At 38.6% G+C, this 25,107-nt stretch overlaps 1 protein-coding gene across 1 annotated transcript; it reads right to left on the reverse strand.

The window, feature by feature from the left end:
* Window positions 1-1,852: 1,852 nt before the first annotated feature.
* cep89 (centrosomal protein 89) lies at window positions 1,853-24,312 on the reverse strand. Its single transcript, XM_022741943.1, has 17 exons — window positions 24,263-24,312; window positions 23,523-23,629; window positions 22,570-22,716; window positions 21,752-21,944; window positions 19,783-19,834; window positions 18,207-18,314; window positions 16,147-16,392; window positions 15,227-15,369; window positions 13,379-13,462; window positions 12,460-12,563; window positions 11,244-11,359; window positions 10,929-11,109; window positions 9,476-9,643; window positions 7,517-7,658; window positions 4,480-4,569; window positions 2,548-2,600; window positions 1,853-1,973 (listed from the first exon to the last, which is right to left on the reverse strand). Exons 1-17 carry the CDS (start codon window positions 24,302-24,304, stop codon window positions 1,853-1,855), a joined length of 2,097 nt encoding a protein of 698 aa, XP_022597664.1. The 5' UTR covers window positions 24,305-24,312.
* Window positions 24,313-25,107: the final 795 nt, after the last annotated feature.

A 25,107-nucleotide genomic window follows, 5' to 3' on the forward strand; every position in this document is an offset into this window, starting at 1 on the left:
CAGGTTGTAAAAAGCTGATTGGACTCAAAGGTACAGTTTATGGCCATCGGAGTCCTCTCTTAACCTCCATACTGACATGGTACACATATACTGCCACACCTCAGCCATGTGGATTTGTTATTGTGTGGCACTTAAATGTTGGGTCTATGTGGCATCTTGAGATTATTTTGTACGTAAGAGAAAATATGCCTCTATGTGTATCATCATGACAAAAGTCACAATAAACTATGGTGTTGTTTTAACAATTATTACACTTTTTAAATATAATTTCAAAGCTTTCATTGAAGTCTCCTGTAGCTTTAAGCTTCTCCTGTGGGTTCCAAAAAGTAGTTTTCCTTATAGCTCTGTGATCACAATATATATTCTACTGTGTTAGAAGTTTGTCCTCCAAGACATCTTGAATTGCTGCATTCGTAAACAGCAATGATTTACATTTCCAGCAGCATTTAAAAGAAGCTTTAGACTATAAATTGTTTCATGTAAGTGGAACTTGCAGTACAAGAGCATGGTGATTTACTTTTGGCGGTATTTGGAGCAACTATTTACATTTGACAATTACCAACTTTCTTTTACTCCTAAGCACCCACATTTTACTCTTAAGAGTCAAATTAGTAGCTTTTCAGGACGACTTTGATCATTGAGGGCCCTTGACTGATTATTAATTATAAACTTCAGATAATGATATTTTTTCATAAAAATTCAAATGTAGTATTTTGGAAAAAATAATAATAATAATTTTGTGCTAAACTGTTCCTGTATAAGTGCAGTTTATTCTCTGACATTGCAGTTCTTTACTTTCTTTTTTTCCTTTCCTTTGCCAACTTCTCTCGATCACTGTCTCTCTACCCTCTCCTATGTTTTCCTGTGTTTCTGTCTATGATCTACTCAGCTCTCAGCTTAGTGCCACACTTCTGATTAAAGACAATGGAATAAATGGAGAATAATTTTCTATATGTTGCTTGTGTGCATATTTATTTTCATGGATGCTGGCTGCTGATTAAGTCCACCTTTTGAATGTCAGCACAATCAATACTGTCATCACTGTTTAATCTTGCATAGTCTGTGTCATCAAGCTCAAAGAGACTAGATGCTGTTATACTTCAAACTAATGAAATCTAGAGCCTGACCAATATTGGATTTTTGGGGCCGATGCTGATACCGATACTAGGAGGTAAAAGAATTCTGATATCGATATATCGGCCGATATATATAGAAACACTTGTGAAAAAGTTTTGTAATGAAAGCAGGATATTTTACAGTTCAACAATAAACCTTTTTGTCCAAAATGACATCAATGCACTGAAACGGTAAACTTCACTGGGAACTAAATAAAAGAACTATAAAAATAAATAACTAAGATAAACTAACAGAAAAACATAAGAACAAATATGTTTATATATGACATATATATATATATATATATATATATATATATCATATATATTTAATTTGAATGAAAACAAAGGATCAAATATGAATAAAATGCTGCCTATATAACTTGACTTAACCCGAGGATTTACACTGCATTATTAGTTCTTAATAAAAGTATTCATATCAGCGCATATCGGAGAATATATGCACCAATACTGATATATCTGTGATAGGCCAATACTGGACAATAAAATCATAAGGTGAGTACTGACAGCCTATGATTTTTTTAAGCACTGTGATGGTCAAAGACACACTGTAATAAGCCATAAAGTGCTGCTGAGACTGATTTATACAGTGCAACCAGCTGGAAACAAAATAAGAAGAGACAAAGGAAAGAAACATAGTAATGAGAGATGACAGACAATGGCAGCAGGTCAGACAGTAGAAAGAGATTTTATTTTCTGCCTGACTGGCAGAGCTGTTAGACAGAGTGCTTTTCAGTGGAGCGTTTGTCCTGCTGGTTGTACTGTCCGACATCTACAAGACCCTGCCTTTCATCTTTCTCAGCTTGAGTGGCAGGTTGCACAAAAAAAGTCCTACATCTGAAAAAAGAATGACCATATTGGTCCAAATGTAAGACAACTCTGAACATAGTACCAATGAATAATCCACAGACCTCACTGTCATCAGTTTTTATAGGGACTGTTTCTCTCTTTAAAAATGGTACTAATTAGCACAGTTGACAGTAGTTAAGTGTAGTTCATCAAGGATATGTCGTGATAGTATAGACTCCTTAATTCAGCATGCTGCCTGTAAGTCATCTCACGCTGACGTCAAGCAGCATGGGTCATGCAAACGTGTGACCTTGCTATATTTATACAAGCGCTCAATAAAATATTCAACATTTTCAGGTGTTTAAAAAGATGGGGCATGAATTTTAATTACACATGAATAATGTACTCACAATCTGTCCTCCCTTTATAGCACTCACTTAACACACAAGTCCTGTCTTTTTTATTGATAATGCAGCAACATTCATTTCAATCGCTATAGGTTTATAACAATCACATGAAAAGTGGAGTTAGAAAGCAACTGCTGGAATTTACATGAACTGTGAGAGCTAGAGATAACAAATACAATACAATTAATCTACATCCCCCTCTCAGAATGAGTCACCTGCCAACTGCTGTGAGGATAAACACCTCATCAAGTTCAATAGCCCCCATGAGCTGCAACGGAATACAAAAGGGATTGTACTGTACTGAGGCAGGTAAAACGGTAAGGCAGAAAATATATACCATTTGAAATTCAATTTTCAGAGAATATAATCACTGAGCTTTGAAATGGAACATCTGAGAGAAATCTCAGTAATGTATCCACCATCTTGTAGACCTTTATTGTCATCTGAACAGTATATTTGAGGGAGATTAACCAAAGGCAAATCACTACCTGCTGATGCATGACTCATTTATTGTGTTGTGGCAGGTCTATCAGAGTCAGGGGTTTCAAACCTATGTTGTAAACAATCTTTACATCATATACAGCTCGAATACAACCTCTGCTACACTTTGAAGAACCATAATTCTACCTTTAAGTGTTGTCTTACTTAATCTCTTGTTTTTCTGGAGGGGTATGAGCGAGTACACTAGTGAAGTACAAAAGGAGGAAGGGAATAATATCCTTCTACACATCTATAGCTCTCCTCTTTCAATGGTCTGATCACCACCAACAGAAATCACATTTACACACATAAACACACAACTCTTTCTCTCTGGGCTGTTGCTATAGAGACACTAATAAAATTGTCAGAAGAACTGAAATATTTTCCCTGCTGTGGCTTGAGTGACAAGAGCTTCTGACAGCTGGAAGACACAAAGAGCACTGGACCTACAGCAAGGCACTGATACTGCCAGACTAATAATGTGTTCACGTTTGGCATAACAAACAAACAAACAAACAAACAACATTTCATGGAAAGGGGTAGAATCCATGCAGTTTTGGCCCGGAATAGATGAAGAAAAGCTATGGCCATAGTTGTGTCTTACATAACAACTACCCTTTATAAAAAAAAACTCAATGTAAAATAACTTACACCAGAAGTGAGAAATCTTTGAAAGAGTCAAATATTGCTACAACTGCCTATCCAGCAGCACATCATACTGCTAACTGCGTCATGCTACTCATAAAGTGTACATATACACTGCTTGACTTGCTCCCCAGTTTACCTGATTGCCTGCCTGGCGCTGAGCCTTCTGTTTATGATCTGAGCAAGGGAGTGCGTGCCTGCCCACTGCCTCAAATCATTTCTGTCTTGTACAGTATCTGTATATAGGTTTCAGTTCTGTATATACTGTATATGTCGCATATAGTATAGTCCATAAATTAATAATATACAGAAAGTAATAAGCAGCAGAAATAAAGTATATGTAAAAAAATAACAGCCTGTATGGCCATGTGCATTACCACAGGTTAGAGAGAACTCCATAACTAACAGCAGCAGCAGTGTCGCAGGGATGCGCTGAGATCAGTGGATCAAAGTCTCAGAGACCAGTACACACAGTGCCATTGATATCATAACTGATCATTATGTCTTTATGGTGATGTTTTCTTTACATTTAACCCACAGATTGTGTGTGGCGTGATTCTGGACTCTTGTAAACTAAAGTCCTTAGAGACCCAATACGCTCAGCTCGAGAGATGACAATCTGAGTGGCACAACTGTGGTGAGGGCCGATAACAGATGGTTTATCAAGTGCAGTGGAGTGGCCTGATCAATAGGAAGTAGATTGGAGTGTCATCCTGGGCAAAATGAAGTTTAGGTTTATGCATCAACTGAGCCAAAGCAGTAGCCTCACAAGCTGACCTGGCATCATGGGTTATGGTTGAATTTACTTTTAATATACTATTTTAACAAGGTAGTTTTAAAGAACTAATGATGATCCAACAGATCTGGTTAACTCCCTAATCCTCTATACAGGCCACTAAAAGATGAAGCAAATCCACTGTACTGGTTTACCTTTTCAAAAATGCTGATACATAATTCTTATGATAAAATGGGCCAAGGGGTTGATTTTAGTCAGAAAGTAATATTTGAATAAAGGAACTTACTTTGACTTCTTCCTGTAGTTTTCCAAATCGCACAGTGCCATTCAGTATCCTGCTGATGAATCCCTGCTTTTCCTGCTGAAGAACTGAAGCCTGGTGAGGTAGAGAGGGGAGATGGGAGGTTACTGATCTAAGAGTGGAACACAGAGGGGGGTGGAGTGCACAATTGGATGAAGGAAATTGGAAATAAGGATTATGGGAGAGATGGGTAAAAGAAAAGAAGGAAAGACTGTTGAAACTTGCAGTGGCCCTTTGAGAGGCACAAACACTGCCACAAACTACCTATTTTCAGTTTTATATAATCAATGATTTTAAAAGGGGTACATGGAAATTACAAAAGCGATTAGCAATACAAATTAAATATCAAATTATTAACCCAAACAATTTCTGTCAGCATATAACACAGCTGGTGCACTGATTCCTAATCTGACTTCTCTCTGCCTCTAAAAAGTTACAAATCTGCACAGATTTGTTAAAAGAGGGTCGGGAGTTTCATTGTGCCCTCAGTAAATGTTAATTTACTATAATTTCATTTAGAGAATTAATCTAATAAACTGTCTTTTTGAAACAGTTTCAGTCCCTAATTGTATAATTACCAGGATTTGACCAGGAAGTACCTTGATATTCACTACAAAATGCAGAAAAGAGAGTGTAACTCAAAATTTTAAGAAACATCAGCAAACTGTCTAAACATAAATACTGTTATCCTAGTGGTCTCAGTCACTGAAGTCAACAACAATTAAAATTTAACTGATGTGCCAGTCTTCTTTAAATGTGGACATAGAAACAGTTCTGCTGCTCTGTGCTCCAGCCACAATGCAGCAAATAAACAACTATAATAGACACACACACACACACACACACACACACACACACACACACACACACACACACACACACACACACACACACACACACACACACACACACACACCCACACACACACACACACACATCATTGTGGTCACCTTGCCCTCATCCAGAAAAAATAGGTTCTTGTTAGCTTTAGACCTGCTGCCTCTAATATAGTGTCAGTCTGACCTTCTACAAGCTCTTGCTTATCGTCTAAACAGATATGGCAAAGTCCCTGCATCCATTAACATTTACCAGAAAAAACTTTCTCAGACATGACGCTGACTGAGCCAAGTACATACTGCAGTACTTCCTTTGCTTTCAACTATTTGTTTCAGATAAGCTCTAGTTTTTGATTTAATAAGAGGTATATTGTGGCTTGATTTTGATCAAATTGAAGCCTTTGTCAAGTAAAAATGATTTCTTTTCTGTTGCCTGTCACCTCGTTTTAGTTTTTGCAGCTGTCAGCAGCCTGCACATAAATCAAGCTCATTTAGTAAACTAACAGACATAGGAGGCTGTTAATTAACTTTTCTGGAGTGAGAGCACTGCCTTCTCAAGGGTATGTGGCCTGGAGTTGGCGCTCGCAACACTTCCACTAGTCCACTAGAAAAGAAATGTCATTCTGGACAATTCCCATTGTTCAACCTTACCTAAATCATTTATCACTCCCAAAATTATAATATGTCCAAATCTTTAAGCTTGATTACTTCACATTCATTCCATAGAAGTTATTAAACAAATGTTATATATGTTGTTATGTAATGTTATATACACACATCTATACATCTCTCTCCTACCCACTTATCCTGGATAAATGCGTTGAATGATGGAAGTCTCAAAGACACAATTATACACAATCCACAATCTTGACATATACGTTTATATATGTGTACTTTTCTCTAATATAATTGTATTGTCTGTGACACGTTGGCAATATTGTCTACCTGATATTCAGGCCAATAAAGCATATTGAATTGAAAATTGAACTTGGTGGGACAGTGCAGCAGGTCCAACAGAGGCTCTGTGATGTCTCTCTGAAATCCTGAGGGAAATGCAGCCAAACTGTAAGTATCTTCTCAGTACAGGGCTATTGCTAGCTGCAGTGGTTTTCCATTTATTGCTCAATCAATGTACCAGTAAGCCATGACAGTCAACCAGCATGTAATACCAGAACCATGAGTCTATCCGAACTAAATGGAATGCAGTTGTTTCCAATTACACCTGTGCTTTTCCCGCTGTGACAAGTCTATTGCAGGCACCTCAGTAAATTCAGTCGAATGCATAATTAGTCACACTTATCATACTTACACAGTTGTCCCTGCATTTTACTGCTAACATGAAGAGTGTGCCTCAGATTGCAGGGGAAACTGCACCTGTTTGATAAATGAAGTCCCCAGGCGCAAAAGGTTTTGGAAGAGTTTTTTGTTTTTTTTGTCTCTGTGGATCTGTTGCTGCTTCTCACTATATGCAGAGGACAGCATTATGGTTTCCAAGCATTTCCCAGATTGTCCGTGCTGCTGTAGTATTTCCTGACTGTCAAATTGTGCTCTGGGTGCCTGCCAGCTCTGCTGTGGTTGTTTTTATAATCCCACCTGCCTGCATACTAGTTAAATACCTAGCAAATGATCAAGTACACTGCTGTCAAATCAAACCTGCTGAGTTTTGGTGCCTGCGTTTCAATTTAATCATACGGCTGACACTTCTAGTGACAGCCTAAAGGTTAAATAAACTCTATAGTTCCAAAAACAACTGTCTATCTGTCTTGTTGATTTTGAAGTATGACAGGAAATTGATAAGAAAAAAAATTACTTTGAATTTTTTATTTTCTGCGATGGAAAGCTCAGGTAAATTCATTCCACTAATTCCATTTATGTATGGTAGAAATGAGTGTGTGTTGGTGTGTGTAGAAGTTTAATGTGACGACATTGTGGATTTCAGTACATGAAATATAATCTAACCATTTGGCCACTCTACAGAGTCAGTAGTGTTAGTGCTATCATATATAATACCCTGGTCTTTTTCCAGGGTTAAAAGTTTCCTGCAGTGACAGAAGAGTCAGGGGGATAACATGTATCTGTGTGTACATACCTGGTCTCACTAAGCCCAGGATGTCAATAGTACCATGTGTAAAGTGTACCATGATTAATATAAAATTGCTGTACAGTATCAGTAACATTAGTAGTACCATATGTAGTAGTTGGTCTCTCTCCTGCGAAACATGCTCTGCCACAGAAATGACAGCTCCAAGGTAATGCCGAATCTTTTCTTCCTTCAACACACACTCTTCCTTCTGCCGCTTCAATACACTCATCCTCCTCTCAGCCTTCCTGGATGATGGAGAGACGGGACAGAAGAACATAATACGTAAACGAGGATTAAAGCAAAAGATGGAGAAAAAGGATAGGGAGAAAAAAATATGCAATGGGATGGAGAGGGATAGGAGGACTGCAAAACACAGGAGCACAAACCGGAGGAGCGAGGAGATTTAGGAAAAATGTGGGAGAGAAAAATGTAACAGGGGTTAAGGATAAGGAAGATAGCAGATATAAGTGTAGGAAAGGAACAGAAAAGAGAAGAGAGCTTAGTGGATAATATCTTGAGACCCTGTCAGCGCGATGCAGGCAGGGTGAAAAAACTGTCGGTTAATCAAACACCCCCCCCGACAATCTTCACACTTCAGAATGAGAAAGACAACATTAATCTCAACTTGCCTACAGGGAGCAGAGGAAGGTTGCAGAGACCAGAGCATATTTTAGAACGGCTAAAATCCCTGACACAAAATATATGATGCACTGTTGGAAAATAACCTGATCTGAACGATAGTATTTGTAATGCTGTCTCAAAGCCACTGTAAACTTCAGCTTATGTCTGTACAGTGGTTTAAATAACATCACCCTCTCACACTAGGAATTTCATGTTTTTCTTTTCATTTTTTGGAGTGAGAATATTAAACATGAGAAAAACTTCAGTTGTGGGCAATTTGATTTAACGAGGTATTCATGTTTTTTCCTGTTTAGTTTGATGAGATTTTCCATGTCACACCTTGATTCAGTAATTATTAGCCAAAACTGTAACCATTAGAGGCACTGCACAGGCAGTTTTTTATCCTAGCTGAATGCACCTCTGTCTAGTTTGGGCAGAGCTATCCTGGGAACTATACATAGTCATTAAACATCCATGCACTAATAAGAAAAAGATGAACATGTGAACAGGTGGAACAAAGCTACCAGACTGAGGGAGACGTCAAACAAACACAGTTTGTAGCCACACAGTCCCGAGAAGAGCCCTAAACAAGTAAAAAAGTGAAAACACACTAATGATTGAAATAACTACATTCTTCTGTATTTAACAACATAATTAAATTACTTTATACTATAATATTAAGAACCACATACCAATCTTAGAATGCTTAGAACATGTCCATTTAACTACCTATTTTTAACTACATACTGCATAGCTTTGTGTTAAAACGTTTGTTCAACAAAAAAACACATTTTAAAATATGCCAAATAATAATAGCTGGAACAGTTCTGACCACACATTTTAGTCTCATGTAAAGTAGCAGTAGCAATAATAACAGTAGCAGTACACCCTTAACCTTTATTTATTCAGGGGAGTTCACTGAGAGCCAAGTTGACTTTTTCAGGTAAGTTCTGATTATACAGTTGTATACACTCACATCTGGAACCTGCCCAGCACAACCACATTCTAATCTGTTGGCCACTAAGCAGCTAGGGGTTAGAGACCTTGCTCAAAACATGGTCATGGTCAAACAACACACAACACACAACCCAAAGGTCTGGAGAAGAGCACTTTGTATAGTCCAATCTTTTGACATGAAGTGTGTGGTAATGTAATATCCCACTCTTGAATAAGCTGCTCCATCTTTCTGTTGTAATAGCTACCTGCTCAGCTTCACAAAGTGACAGCTTCATCTCCTGCATCATTTTTGGACTTTTTGGACTAACCTAATTTACTTTGACTGTAGTGTCCTAAATCCAGTTTGGGTGTAAATCCAAATATACTTTGACCTTGCGATGACCAAAAGCATGTCTAAGACGCATATACATCAAGGATCTGTGTGGCATGTGCCAGGATTCATGTGTGAGATGAGAGCAGACAAAGAACTGTGAATGTTTAGTACCTGTTGGCTTGTCTGGTAAGCTCAAGCTCAGCCTCCATTCTCTTTATATCAGCAGTCAGATTGGCTTTGTCCAGAGCCAGACTCCTATTCTCTTCCTGCAGACGGGACACTCTAAGATGCAGCTGGTCCATCTCACTCTTGTTCCTTTTCTCCTGCTGCTCCAGCTGCCTGAGAGCCAAGAGCAGACTTTACAGCACATTATAACACAACATCTGCTACTTGATCAGTGTTTCCCCTAGGCTGACAGCTTTGGGGGAACAGGTGTGGGTGGGGGAGGGTGGGGAAGCAGGCTCGAGTAGCATGTTCCTGTAGTAGAGGAGGCAGCAGTTTCCACAGGTCCACAGTCATACAACCACATTTCTAGGAACCTAGTTTTTCATGCAGCTGCCACCTACTAAGTCAGAAAGTAGTATTTGCGTGGTGTCGTTGCCCAATCCATATTAGAAACCTGATTTGTTCTACACACACTAACCCTACCCCTATTTTTACCCAATTCACTAGTTGGCGCTGTCACGAAAAAGGTCCTAGAAGCTCCTAGAAATGTGGTCCTTGGACAGCGGTCATGAAACTGCAGCAGCTAGCATCCTCACCACTGTCACCAGTGACTGATATCTTGGCCTGACTTTCAGACATTTGGGGTTGACATCTGTCTATTGGAGAGGGATTTATAACACTTGGAAAGCTTTTATTGCACTGAACGTCAACCTATCTCTCCTCTGCTCTGCTCAGTGTGTGTGGAGGGGCCAAGACACACGGCGATAAATAAAAAAGCAGAGGAGAGAAACATCGTAACATAAATGACAGCAAGTGTAGAGTCCAGTCGCTCACACTGAGTTGAAATGAAATGAGTGTACATACAGTAGGTAATTGACATAAATAAAATACTTTTAATTAGTAAATGTATCCTGTCACTATATAATGTACCAATATACTAACTAATCCTAACTCACATCTTTATACTACTTATTCAGATTGATTTGTGTAAAGCCTATGGGCTTTCTTTCCCTCATCCATCAAACATAACTAAAACAGTTACAGCTATGATTCTGCTCTACCACATTAATGTATTCTTCACATCCCAGTGCCTCTCTGTTGCAATTAAAAGCACAAATCCTCAGGTGCTACTCATTTGCTCTTCTCATCTTGTTCCTGTTTTATATGCTACAAATCAAATCTACACTGAATTAATAAACTGAACTAAAACTTAGCTCTGACATCTGGCATTTCTGGATGAGAATATGGACTTATATACGGCAAGTGAGAATTTGTATTACTTATAAACTGTTATACTGTTATACACATACACTGTTCAGGGTTTGTGTTAAGTTCTTCTTATTCTCACTTCAACAGAGAGAGAAAACAATGGTGTCCTCACTTAGAAGAAGGACAGTTGTTGATACTGATTCATTCATATTTTAGAAATATTTAATAAAATAAGACATTGATGCAGTACCCTCTGAGTTTCCCAGCAATGTTGCAGTGTTCATCCCAGGTGACAGCATCCTTCAAGCGGGCCTGCAGAACTTGGACCTCCCTCATGTTTTTCTGCATCTGCCTCCTGCTCTCTTCCAGATCCTCCTGCAAATGCTGCTTTTCTGCCTCTAACAACTGCAGTTGCTTAGACACCTTGGAAACTACAGAGAGGAGAAGGAAAATTGAGTGTAAACAGTCTAAATGAAAGCAGAGCGGATCAGAGAAAAGAACCTGCATCTACAGTTAGCTATAAGAACTTGATTTTTAAATTTAAGTCTTTCACTGTAGCCAGTACCTTCAGAGTGGTGTTTACTATGGTTGGCCTTGGCCTTAACATGCTGAGCCTCAAGTTGATCAATCAAAACCTGGTTTTCCTTCAAAACCAGAATGGCCTGTTGTTGTAGCTCATGACTGTAGAGTAAAAGAGAGAGGGAGAGAGATTATGTCTATACTTACACAGGCAAAGCACAAAGCCATTTCAGGAATAACATGAATATAGCAGTTATAAATTATCAAACAAAAACACATATCACTGTATTAACTGATACTGAATAGGTTATACCTTTTTCTTTATAATCTTTTATTGATTTTTTAAAAGAATTGTATTACGTACATCTTTTTAAGTTAAATGTAATGCGTTCTTTATCCTCATAACTAGTTTTGGATGCATTAGTGGACTGGAGAACAATCAGTGATCTCTGAGTGAAAGAGCCTGAAAAACGAAGGATTTACCATTTGACCTGAAAATCTATGGAATGAGCATCAAGCTAGAGATGGTGAGTCACTTAAATGATTACTTTGTTTGCATGCAAACTGATGTACTGTAAACAGCTCTTAACACTTTGTCTTACATATTCCTTTTTCTCTTATAATCATTAGTAAATGGGGTGATATGGTTGTCATTAAATGTGGTAGTGTTGTCATAATCATGAATACTGGATAGTAAATAACTGTTCAGTATTCAGTGGTCGACTCAGTAAGTTGGTCTCTATAAGAGCACTTTCCGAATGCACTGAATGCAAATGTGTGCAAATGTATAAGTAACAATACACACACCTACTACTAGAGAGCAACAGCAACAATGTTAGATGGACAATTTAATAGATTAATGTCTCAAACTGCAGCTGTTTCATGTAAAAGTGAAAGCAATTATCTGACTCACCAGAGCTACTTACTATGAGAAGATACTGTAAGTTTATAAGTGTCAGCGAACATCATAAGCTAGAGGGACCATGAAAGAAATAGTAGTGAAGGGGAAGATATAGGAGCATAGAGGAAAATGTAAAGGTTTTACATATTTTATTTTATCATTTCACACAATATACTGGAAACATTAGTAACAGGCCCCAAGACAGACAAGAGGAGGTATTTCCACTATGAGAAGAATGAGTGGTGACAGTCAAGCAAGTGCTGACAGTGCTGAACCACCACACACACACGCACCCACACCCGCGCACGCACACACGCACGCACGCACACACACAAACACAGAGAATAGAATTTCTTCTTACCAGTCTTTCTGGCTGACCCCTCCAACCTTTGCAATTTCATCATGGAGTCTCTTATTTTCTTTGATCACCTGCTCTACATGAACACGCAACCTCTTCACCTCTTCCTGTTACAAGCAGACACAGACACACAAAGACCTCTGATTTTAAACTGGAAAAAAAACAGAAGTCTTCTACTCTACTCCAAGGGTAAGGGATCCCGTAGCCAGACACCATTCCTGACTGTGACTACAACCTGCGCTCCTGTTGGCACTGTTACTGTTACCACCATGCACATAAACCTGCTGAGTACAATCTCACTGGCAACTGAATAGTCCAATGCATGACACTCTTTTTCCCTGAAGACTGTCACTGAATGCTTTTTGATTCTTATTTGTCTAATAGGAACAAAAGAAGGCTGTGTGAAAAATGTCAAGTTTCTTTTGAAGGATCTCTAATCGGCATCCAATAAATTCTTCTCTTCTTCATTTTCTTTTGACAGTTGAAATAACCTATTATTATCAAGCCAAGACAAAGTCTGTGCTTGAGGATGAAGAAAAACTAAATTTCAGTTCCACTTCACCATTTACAGTAACAGCCTTACAACAAATACCATTGTTTCTCTCTACAATCATAGTTTAAGTTATGCACAGCCTCAACACTGTTTAGGTAGCCATTTTATAACTTACAGCAAAAATGTTACCATTGTTAAAAAAAAAAAAAAAAAAACACCTTGACAAATACTCATGTTCACCACAAAGTGTATTGCTGGTTTTGATCCCATGGGTTGCATATATCCAAGGCAACACATGTTGATTAACTTTTTGCTGCTCCGATAACACAGCCCACTAACATTATCATGAAAGTTGACATGATAGCTGACTGAGGGGATAATAAATTGAAACTCACACAAATGCATACAATGAGTCATAAACACTTTTACCTCTGTGGTTTGCAGAAGTGCATCTTTCTCTTTTATCCTCTCTTCGTAGGCCAGCAGTAGGGGAGATAAATACTTTGTGTCAAGCTACAAAAAAAGGACAAACAGAAATTATTCAAATTAGCTACAACATCAAATAAATCTATTCCCATATAGATCTCACTAAAGGCAGAAAATCACTTTTGAGCTCACTAGTCACAGTGGTTGGTAAATCTGAGCCATACCACATGCAAATGGGCTTTATTTTCCTTATTTACTCAGCAGGGTTCCAGTCATTGTGGACAGATACTGAACAACCTGTCATTCTGATTTGGTCATTTGAGTGATGGCGCATACCTTCTTTCTTTCGTGCAATTATTTTAGTGAATCTGGCCCTGAACTTCCAAACTATCAGACTGAGCAATAATGATTTCACTCATTAAATCTATTTCATGAGGTTGAGATGGAAAAGACTGGCCAGCCTTTTAACTTAATAGGCATTATTTTAAATTATCATCCACCTGTATTAACAATAAATTACTTGGCTATTAAACTAGCTAGCCATGTTAAAAATATTGATTAGCTAAATTTGACCATTAACCACCTTAGATTACTGTCATGCTATATTAGAGTAATCATCTATACAGTATATAGATACTGACCAGCCAGGGATGAGGAGACCCTGAAAAAGTCAGTCAGCTTATCATCATCATAGCCATAGTCAATAATGTATGTCAGCTTTAAATGTCCTTCACACAGTCAAAACAATTGAAGTAACTGAAGAAAAAAAAAGTTTTGTATTTTGCCGTTTCTTCTGTACAAGTGATGGAAACATTTCACAGGAAATCTATTCCAACGTTTTCTGTAGTAGAGAATATCACGGTTTTATAGTAACAACAGAACCAAAGGGGAATCAAAAGTAAATGATAATGTTTATGTGACCTATGGAATTAGATCATTTTAACCAACTGAACCTATTCACACTTCTCCTTTCCCTTATTACTGCATTATTCTACTGTAAAACCAACTAATCATTTTTCTTGATCTTATCCTTTCACCAGCCACACGTCAACTGTCCATGATGAGGGCTAGCAGAGCCATGCAACTACAGAGGAAACTGGTAATGATGAGAGCAGGAGATCTCCCGGTGTGAAGGCACAGCATGCGGAAGCCATGATTAACGCACACAACAGCCCAGAATGGACAGAGAGCCACAGACAGGAACAAGAATCTCTTTTAGTCCAACAAATCAGATGGAAGGACACACAAAAAGAAAACCTTATGCTCAGCGGGGTTCTGGTTCAAAGGCAGAATTTTATCTTAAAGGTTTGGCTGCAAAGAATTGCTAAAGCTATGAAAATAAAGTGATGTGCTGGTAATAGATTCTGTATGAAAGCTGACTAAATTAAAGTAAGAAGAGAGGTGATAAAAGGATTACATTACAGGATAAAACGGACTAAAATTTATCATGGTGGAGAACAGGGAAGCGGAGGTGAATACAGTAGAACTCAGACACATCTGGTTTAATTTAATTTTGGCAACTTGAGCTGACTGATAAGTGGAAAGGTTCTCAGTGCCATTCCCTGACAGTAGGGGCTCTACAGATAAGCTTTTTAAGGCTGGGTATTTAAGTTCTCTGCCAAAACTCTCCTGATGCAGGCACAAGCCTATGACAGTTCTATGTCAGCTACAACCAGGTGTAAGGAGGTCACATTCATTGTCACTATGTAAATTTGATTGAGTGTATTTCCACAAAACATGATTATATTCTTTATCAAAAACACTGAAGAGAGTCAAACATAAGAACTTCACTTCATACATAAAATGAGGTACTACTCAGAAGCAGAGGAGTCATCTCGTATCTTGTCATACCTCCTGTTTGGACAGTGATCGGAAGCGGGTTTGGTAGCGACTCAGTTCCACATTCAGACGGTGAACTGTCAATTTGAGGGCATCATTTTCATCCACCAGCTCCTGAGCATGTTGCCTCAGATTCTGTAGTTCTGCCTGACTGCCTGGAAGCACAGTGCGTCAGGTTATAAATATTTTTGAGATATTACATAATGATCTTATTCAGAGTACCATGATACTTAAAAAGAAAGTACTAGAACAATTCATAAATATATAAATATTACAATAGTTTACAAACAAGAAATGTCACAGTCAAGACCTTAAAGTCCTTACAATATGCAACACAAGCTATGCTTATTATTACATTTTTAGGAGGAAAGAACAGAAAGAACGGGTAAAATCTAATCTTGAGAAAACTACTGTATGGCAAGGTGGGTTAGTGAGACTCTCCATATGGTCTGCTGGCTGACACTGAACCTCAACCTGAGGAAGGAAAACAGAATTTCCCCCTCGGAGTATAATAAAGAGTACATAATCAATGTGTCACTGGCAGAGACTGCAGGAGAACTCCAGTACTTTTCCATACTGCTCGTTCCAGCCCACCAGGAGGTCAGAGTCGCTAACCACCAAATTCAGCCTGCTGCCTATTTACACTGCCAATTTTCTATCCTCCTTTAAACTTTTTTTGATTTTCTTCACTTTCATGTGTCTTTTCACTGTTCCCTCTCCCCCTTCTTCTCATCATGCTGAGGAGGTGCTGTGGGGATCGAGAGTCAGTCATATCTACTCTCAGCACAATCTCCACCTCCTTCCTCTACCCTTGCATCGTTCCCTCTCTCTTTCTCATTTCCCTTCATCCCCTTTCCTCTGATACTCCTTCCTTCACTCTGTTGATTCTCTTTCTGTCTCTCTGTATATGTACAGTGGCTCCTCCACCCTACCTGCTGATGACCTCAGGTTTGAGGAGGCTTGGCTGTGACTGATCTCCTGTTCCAGGTGCTGCAGTCTCTCCTCCAGTAGCGTTTGTTCACCTGCCATTCTTGCTTTCTTCGGCAGGTCCCGTACCACCTTCCTCTGCACCTCACTGTACGCCTTCCTGGGCTGTGGAGATGGCTGAGTGGGGTGTTTTGGGGTTTTGGCTTGGCTGGATTGGCTGGGGTGGTCAGTGGTTAGGATGGGTAGCACAGCTGAAATATGAAAGGTAAACACTTTTAATGGCAGTACATAGAATAATAGATGGAAATGTACTATATTCCTAAAACATATAATACAGTCAGAGGATTACTTGTGGGAATACTTAAAGCAAGTATCCAACATGGCTGTTACATAAACAAAGACATTTGTAGAGTAAGCAGAGATACATTTCTTGAAATATTATAGATAAAAAAGCATAATAATTTGACTGTAACTTTGACAATCTCTTGGACTATATCATGTGACTAAAACGAACAACTGTATTAGCATACATTAATTGTACAGTAATAACCCTGCTAATAAAGGGTATATCATGGAATAGTGTCGTATGGTATTGGCTGCCCTTTGTCACAGTAAGACAGAAAACGCCACCATTGCAAGAACAGAGTGGAGGGAAGATAGGAATAACAAAAAGATGAGAAAATCAACAGCATGCTCAATATACTGTTAACAGGTACATGGTGCAATTCTCCTTAACTGCTACCACTGCCTTTCTCTGTGGATATGAGAAATCTTGTAGCATGTAAGCTCAGGGGAACTCAGGTATATTACATTTCCCCTTAAATGCTGCTGAAGCCCTTTTCATTTGGGGTTTAAACTTAAAAACAGCATCCTATGTAGACACAGGTTTGCAACTACAGTAAATACAGCTGAATATACATTGATGGTAATGTACTACAGATACACTCTGCAATTACCATCACAAAATACTGGTCTGTCATGACATCTTAGGCACATGCAGATAGAGGGCAGCATGACCAGTCAACAGCAGTGTGAGGTGGGTAGTAGTGCAACCAGTCAACAGTGGTATGAGGCAGGTGGAAACAAATCATAAGTAATGGCTGAATCATTTTTCCTGATCTAAAGCAAGCCTTGTTTTTTACTGTTGTACTGTAAATAAAAAGCTGGCTTATCCCTTTTACAGACTTCACAGATTGCAGACAGATTTGTACACTGTTATACTATAAATTCACTAACAGTACACAGTACACTATACTAATGCACTTTACAAAAAAAGACAGAGTAGACTATCTGCTCAGGAGACTCGAGTCTTTTGGAGTGAAGGGGGCACTGCTGTGGTCCTTCTATGACTCTGTGGAGGCATCAGCCATTTTCTATGGTGTGGTCTACTGGAGCAGCAGCATCTCTCCTGCTGACAGGAAAAGACTGAAACAAACTGATCAAGAAGGCCAGCTCTGTTCTGGGATGCCCCCTTGACCCAGTGGGGATAGTGGGCTACAGGAGAATGATGGCTAAGCTATCATCCATGTTAGAGAACATGTCCTACCCCATGCAGGGCACTGACAGCACTGAGCAACTCCTTCAGCGACAGACTGCTGCACCTGTGCTGCTGTCAGACTGTACAACAAACACTGCACTCAGTAGACCACACACACACCAAAGACAACTCACCATGTGGAATAATAATTAACACACACCAACTGTGCCAACCTTTTATGCTGCCATTTTTGTTATGTTTTTTTAAGTATTTCATATTAACATTTTGCAGTTTCTCTTTTCTTTGTACTGTCCACTTTGCTGCTGCAACACTGCAAATTTCCCCACTGTGGGACAAATAAAGGAATATCTTATCTTAGCAACAGTGAGTGCACTGGTAAGATCTAGGTCTGAAGCTGTCAATGTAGGGTAGGTTACAGCATGAGACACGGAGAGGCAAATATGAAGTGTCTCTTTAAAGTTCAGATACACAAAATCAAGTTATTTTTCATTAAGGATTCAGCAAAATGAAAAAAACAAAAGTCAAAATTACAAGAAACCAGAAGGCAACTTTAGGATCTCCACTTACACGGTACACCATCTCTCTGACTGCCAGAGCTCGTCCTGACAGAGGCTTTCTTCTTGGAGGACTCACAGCTGGCCTCAGGAGACTGGACACTGGTTTCCTCAGTGAAATCTGTCAGATAAGAACATAAAAACATCATGGCATCATTAAATTAATAAAATTGCAGAAGAAGTACTGGGTACTGTGGGATTAATTATATAACCCTATTCTACCATGAACTGCATATTGTTATATAAAAGTGACTTTCCCCATGGCTTGAATGTATTACAGGCAGCCTGTATGTAGCATACACACTTTAGTGATTAAGGTAGGAACATTTGAGGGACACTTAAATGTTTTAATTCATCACCACCAAAAGCCTGAGGCCAGCTCTGGTAATAACAACTATAATGAGGCTTTCCATTAAGCTCTAATGAGGTAAAGCTACATTATGGCTATTATGAAACACATGTTGGCTGTAATTCTTCACTAAAAGGCAGGGGGCTCATGCAGTACATGGTGTATCTGAGCCTGTCAGATTCTGTGATATTTCTTTGTATGGGCAAAAAAATACACTAAAATCAATTTGCACATCTTTCTTTATATCATCTCAATAGCAAAGTGTACATGTCCACCAGATAGCTTTAATGGAGGTGCGCTACCAAGATTTTATTGTTGCTGGGATGTCCACTTATTCAGAAAGGCTTTGTGTTTCTGAATTTCTAGCACACTCTTTTGAAAGTGCTCCATCAATACAGCAAGTGCTGACTAAAGGGTCTCAATACTTTTGTCAATGTGATATTTCAGTTTTTCCTTTTTACAAAATTAGCAAAAATGTCTAAAATTCAGTTTTTTCATTGTCATTATAGGGTATTGATGAGGGAAACTTTTTATTTAAATGATTATAGCACAGGGCTGCAACATAACAAGTGAACTTAAGGGGTCTGATTACTTTCTGAATGCACTTTGTTGTTTTATATTTACAGACACTCAGCACAATATTATCTGCCGAAGTTGATGTTATCACCTTAACTCTAATTAATGTAAATGTAATGTAAACTCAGAGGACTCCAGTTTAGAGAAGTCAAACACAATATGTTTGTTAGTGACAAACATTCTATATAAATAACATGGTGATAAATATAGAAAAGGTGACATGTTTTGATTTTGAAGGTTTGATACTATACGGGGTGTGTGGAGGCTGAGCACCTACAATCATTGGATCAGCGCTCAAAACAAACTTACCACATAAAAACAAAATCACAGTATGACCAAATAAATATTCTAAAATTCAACAGTCAAATGTCAAAGTCAAAAATTCTTGAGTAATTTCTTGTGTTTTCCAAGGAGGCCCATTGGAAAGCTACAATATGTAGATATTGATCACTGAAGTCGTTTTCTTGAGCTTTCACATATGTAACTCTTAAATAAACAGTGCTCTATGGTAAGTTTAAACTGGAATGATAAATCATACTATACTCAACTTTTTGTCCTATTTATTGGTTTTGCTTTGTCACTACTATGTTCACACACTTGGGACTACATATCTGTAGTATCTGTAACAGTGTCCACCCATCTCCAATTAGTGTGAAGTCAGTACCTGAAGAAGGAACTCTTCTGCCAGACATCTGCTTTGGTGGGGGCATTTTGGTCTGGAAGACAGACAGACATAAAATACAGACAGACAGGCAGTGAGACAGACAGATAGTCCTTTCAAAATGATTTTCCAAGCCCTGCTGCCTGGATCCCTTTTGTGCAAGGCAATTTCAGAGACCACTGCATTTATGGCCATTGTCGAAATGACAATGGACATAAGACCTTGTGCGTTTATTGTTGTGAATCTTAAGAGACAGATGTGAACAATATGACTGAGTCACAGTGTTGGCTTCAGTGTAAAGAACAGTCACAGCAGAAAACCAAGAGCAGGAAAGAAATAACTATAACCTGTTCATTTTATGCCACAATTATAAGTCTGATGGACAGAGGCATAACAACCATATGACTAGAAAAGATACCATAGTCATATGTTCACATGCAAACACAGTACAGGTATTTTTTCACACCCACTCAAATCCTAATCCTGCATAATAAAGACAGCAACTGATGAAAGTGGCTGTCTCTTTATGGTTGTGTATATTTATGAAGGTATAGCCTGATGTTTCGTGTGGATGTAATTTGTATGGTGGTACATCATTATGTTAGACTTTAAAATATGAACTGCTACACTTTGTGCTCGCCTTATATTTTGCAACAAGGAATACCAACCTCTTGTTCTGTGTTGCTAAAATATTTTCAACTAACTCTGACTGAGTAATGTTGTGAATAAACCAGTAGCCAGCTAGACTCTACAACGGCCTGGAAAGACAACTGACAGGGGGAATTGACCACTGGGACCAGTATAGGTTAGCAACTGAAGGTAGCAGTATACAGAAGAGCATGAATAGAACAATATCCCATGAGTCTGTGAGAGCAGACTTTTGGGGATGTAATCACTGGGATACTGTCTTACTGTCTCACAAGAAGAAAGTACATACTTTATATAGACCGTGGAAAAAGACTTGACAGTGAGTAGGCAAAGCAAGCCATTTCAGGCAGTGAGAGAAAGACATTTTAGAGGTGTGACAGGGGAAAAATGTACCCACTACTAATACACTGTAGTCAGTGACTACAGTAAATCACAATTACAAAGGCACAGAAAAAAACTGCACAAGCACAGTGGAACAAACAACAATAGCCAAAATTAAATCCCCACCAACACTAATTAAAAAGAGCGCAGACCTCCACCAAGGACAATATCAATCAAGATAAACCAAACTACAATGAAAAAAACTGAAATTCATACTCAATGATCAGAGCTGCACCAAAACTGAATGGGTTCTTCCCTGGCTCATGCCCTATCCCTCCACCTTGTGCAGTGCAAATCAGCTCAGCACTTTTCGTGTAATCCTGCTGAATAAGCAAACACGGGTGAAAACCTAACTTCCTTGGCAGAGGTAAAGATGACTTAGATGAATCAAATCCTGTGACAGTTTTAGCAAAAACTAAACAGATCACTTTTCTACTGTACAAGACCTCTATTCTATGTACAGCTGTGCCTCCCAGTGGGTCTGACAGGTATCACAATGCCCACAATTAGCTTCAGAAGCATTAAAAAGTGAACCAATTTTAAAAGGTATGAGGGATAGTTGTCTTCCCTCAACACACACATTCAACACATACCTTGCTTAAAGCAGATATTCTGACTTGTCATAAAATGAAAAGCACAGGTGTAACTGATAACATGATAACGATGTCTCAGTGTACACACAGGGCCTGGGAACCGGCTAAGATAAATGTAATGCATGTCATTATTGAGATTATTAATTACACCTGTGCTGTTCCTGCTCTAACATGTCTAATTATCTGTTATAAAACAGATTTACTGTCAGCTGGACAGAGCAATCTTTTGCTGTTGGCCATGAAGCAACTCCAGCTGGAAGTTAACTAGTTTGTTAAAAAGCTGTTTAACAGCATTATTTATAGTGGGAAGAATGTTTCATACGTAACAATATCCTTCTGTAGAACCCTACCTTATCTTTCAGAGGCAGCGCGTAAACAGGATCTGTGATTGAACAAGTCTCCCCTCTGTCCAGTGTTTGGTAGATATGGTCCTCCCTTTCCTCTTCATTCTCTAACTCCTCTTCCTTGTCTTCCAGCTCCTCCTCTGAGTGGTCAGGGGAGGACAATCGTGGTCGGCTGGCCAAATTTTCTGACCACCTGTCTCTGAAGAAGGTAAGAATTTAATATTTCAAAAGAACAGTGGTGGAAAATTTGTTTAAATTCAATTTTTATAGAGGGACAAAGTAAAATAACCTATCTAACTTCTACTATTAAGTATTTCACACAGCAAACATTGCTATGCTTTTTCTACTATGACATGTCAAAATGTCTTCAGTGACACCTACTTAATAAACGGATTTTAAGGCTCACTACAAGATGAGATGGTTTATTAAGATAGATTTTGTCAAGGTTATGAGGAAACAGATAGAACTGAAGAAAACCAGGGCCTATATTCAATATTAAAACCTATTAAAACCATATTTTTGCATGACATTTCTTCCCTCTTTTTCAAGGTCACATCTGAAAATTTACAAATAGCTCTTCTGCTTTTACAGCCCCTTTTTAAAAGGTCATAGAATTTCTACTTTAAAAGGCGCTGAAATTATACTTTTACAGCTATTCCTAAAAACAGGACCAATCCACTGAGCTATTTGGGACTGATTTTCTATCCTAACACATTTGATAAATACAAAGCCAGGTCAGGTTTAAATTGGAGGCCACCTTGCATAGTGAGAATCATTTATCACAAAGCTTGAGATAATACTGGTGTATTTCCCAGGGGTTTTACCTATTATAAAGTGCTGTGCTGATGTTTGGTTCAGATATGAAGGACTCTGATCGTTCACTCTCAGAGAAAGACCTTGGCCTGGCAGGAGGGAGGGCCCATGTCTGTCCAGTGAGCGAAGAGGACAAGATGGCTGCTGCTAAGGCTGATCTGCAGATGGAAAGCCACAGTTCATTTGAGGAGAGACAGACACTATGTGTAACAGAAAGTCATGAGAAATGCAAACTACTTGTCAGATCAAAATTCCAAGTTATAATTTGTTATTGCTAATGTTATGACACATTAAGTTCAACAGCTATCAAACGCTTTAAATGGGTTTGATGATATTGTTTTAAATTCACCATGTGCCATTTGGATTTTAAAGCACAACAATAACCCTGTGAACCAGATACAGAAAAAAGAAAAGAAAATAGACTCCACTTTATCATTTAAGTTTGTGGCAAAGGAAGGAGAATGTATGATGAGAATTAGTGATGATTACATCAATAATGGCAACAGTCTTTTGCATTGCAGTGACAATAACAGTGAAAGCTCTTACATTAAGAAACCAGATTTCAACTTGCCCACATGTAGTATACATTTGGGATAGGTAGAGGTATCAACTTGAACAAATGGGTCAACAATCTGTTACTATCTAGCAACAAGATGTTACTGAGGTAACTTGTTCAAAATACTGCCCATTAGTTGCCCAATACGTGACCCTTGAGAGACACTACATTGTAGAGGAGCGGTTTCCTCAGAATTCATTCAGCTGCTGTGCAAGGACTTTTCACTACTGCTAATGATCATGTGAATTTAACCGCATGTGGTTATTCAGCTCAATTTCCATTGAACATTACAAATAGATACGGGCAAAACATTACAAAAAAGTGGTTTAACAGGAAACCAAGTGTTAGATGAAAGGCAATAAAATGAAAGGATGTTGGAGGTTAAAGTTGATGGAGAGTTTTAGGTACCTGGGTCTCTCAGGTGAGGGGTCTGGGCTGCGGGGGGGTGGGGTGCGAGGCACAGCAGGCTTTGGAGCAATGGAGGCAGCAGGGATCAAACCAGGGGCTATATGTTTCTACACAACACACACACAGGGAAGGTTAGGGAGAGGGATAGCATAAAACACATTAAGACACAAACACACACACTGTAGGTTATATGACAATGGTTGAGGAGGATTTAAGTTAGTACATAACATAACTGTTAACACCCAAACTGAGGAAAAAACAGAGGTTACATAGGAGGATGGGGAAGAATAGAAAGGATGATAATAGAATCACAACATTTGATTAACGTAATAGCAAGCAAGCAACCGCCTGTTACAACAATGTGCTTTTTCTACCGGAAACGCACTGTATACTGGTCATTACAGAGCCAGTATTCAATCATTCTTTGGCTACATTTCCAAATGACAGCAGAGAAGTTGTGGACGATAAATCCCTCAGTTTTCCAATGTTTTCATTTGGGTTAACACAACTAACACCACACACCACAAGAGGTATTAATGCTAATAAAATGACGTTACCAATCGTTAGCTTGAATGTTTCTGAAATTATTCAACTTTTGTTGATGTTAAGTGACCGAAGTTAGCATGGTTTCAATGGCAAATAACAGCTAGGTCAATGTGAGCTACATGACAAAAGGCACTTTGGCTAGCTAGCTGGAGACAGAAAAGGATAATTTGTTTTGTAAAATACTCAAAACTTACAAACTCCTTGTCTTTCTCCCTCCTGAAGCTGAATTTTAACATAGTGGAAAATAGGTGTTTGATACTTCCTTCACTAGCTAAGTTATTGTGCCAGTTTAGGCAAACAGCTTGACTCGTTTACCACGTATTCTTTACGTCTAATCGCATTACAAAACTTTACTTCTTGTTGTCATATGTTTCAAATTGTCTGTCCTCCTTTGTCTTAAAAGCGATAAAGCAAAATGCGTTAGCTAACTTTATTCAACAGGCTGACTGCTCGCAGGTCCCTCGTATCTAGACGCTTTACCAAAAGAACACACGTCGCTACAAAAGCAGCGTTGATTGGCTAAAAGTGAAGAGAGAAGCCAATCAGTGACTGTTATAATTCACCTGGCAACGAGGTCCTTAACAACCAGCGGCCTAGCCGAAAGGGGGCGATGTTGTTCCATTTAATGATCAGCTCCAATGTTTAAAAAAAATTAACATATCCGTAATACGTTTTAAAGTATACACTACACACATATCACATTACTGACCATTCAGATATTTCTCTTCCGTGCAAACTTCTTTCATCGCAGTGTGTTTTAAATAGCTGCAAATCTTGATGGTGCTACCTTTCAAACTTCCTTAAACATCTCCACATTTATCACAGCTAACGACAGAATTAAGGTTTTTCAAGCATGAACAGAAAATACACCTAGTTCCCATACACATCAGTCCTGTGCAGAGTGGTTGTAATAATATAAAATATTAAAATAATATATAATATAAAAAACAAGTATTTTCAGTTCGCATTTGACTGTAAATCATCTGTCAATCATCAAATATTGGCCTTTGCCCATAGGAATGGTTGAAATATGAATCCT

This window comes from Seriola dumerili, unplaced genomic scaffold (assembly GCF_002260705.1).
Source record: "Seriola dumerili isolate Sdu_G_001 unplaced genomic scaffold, Sdu_1.0 BDQW01000003.1, whole genome shotgun sequence".
Lineage (NCBI taxonomy): Eukaryota > Metazoa > Chordata > Actinopteri > Carangiformes > Carangidae > Seriola > Seriola dumerili.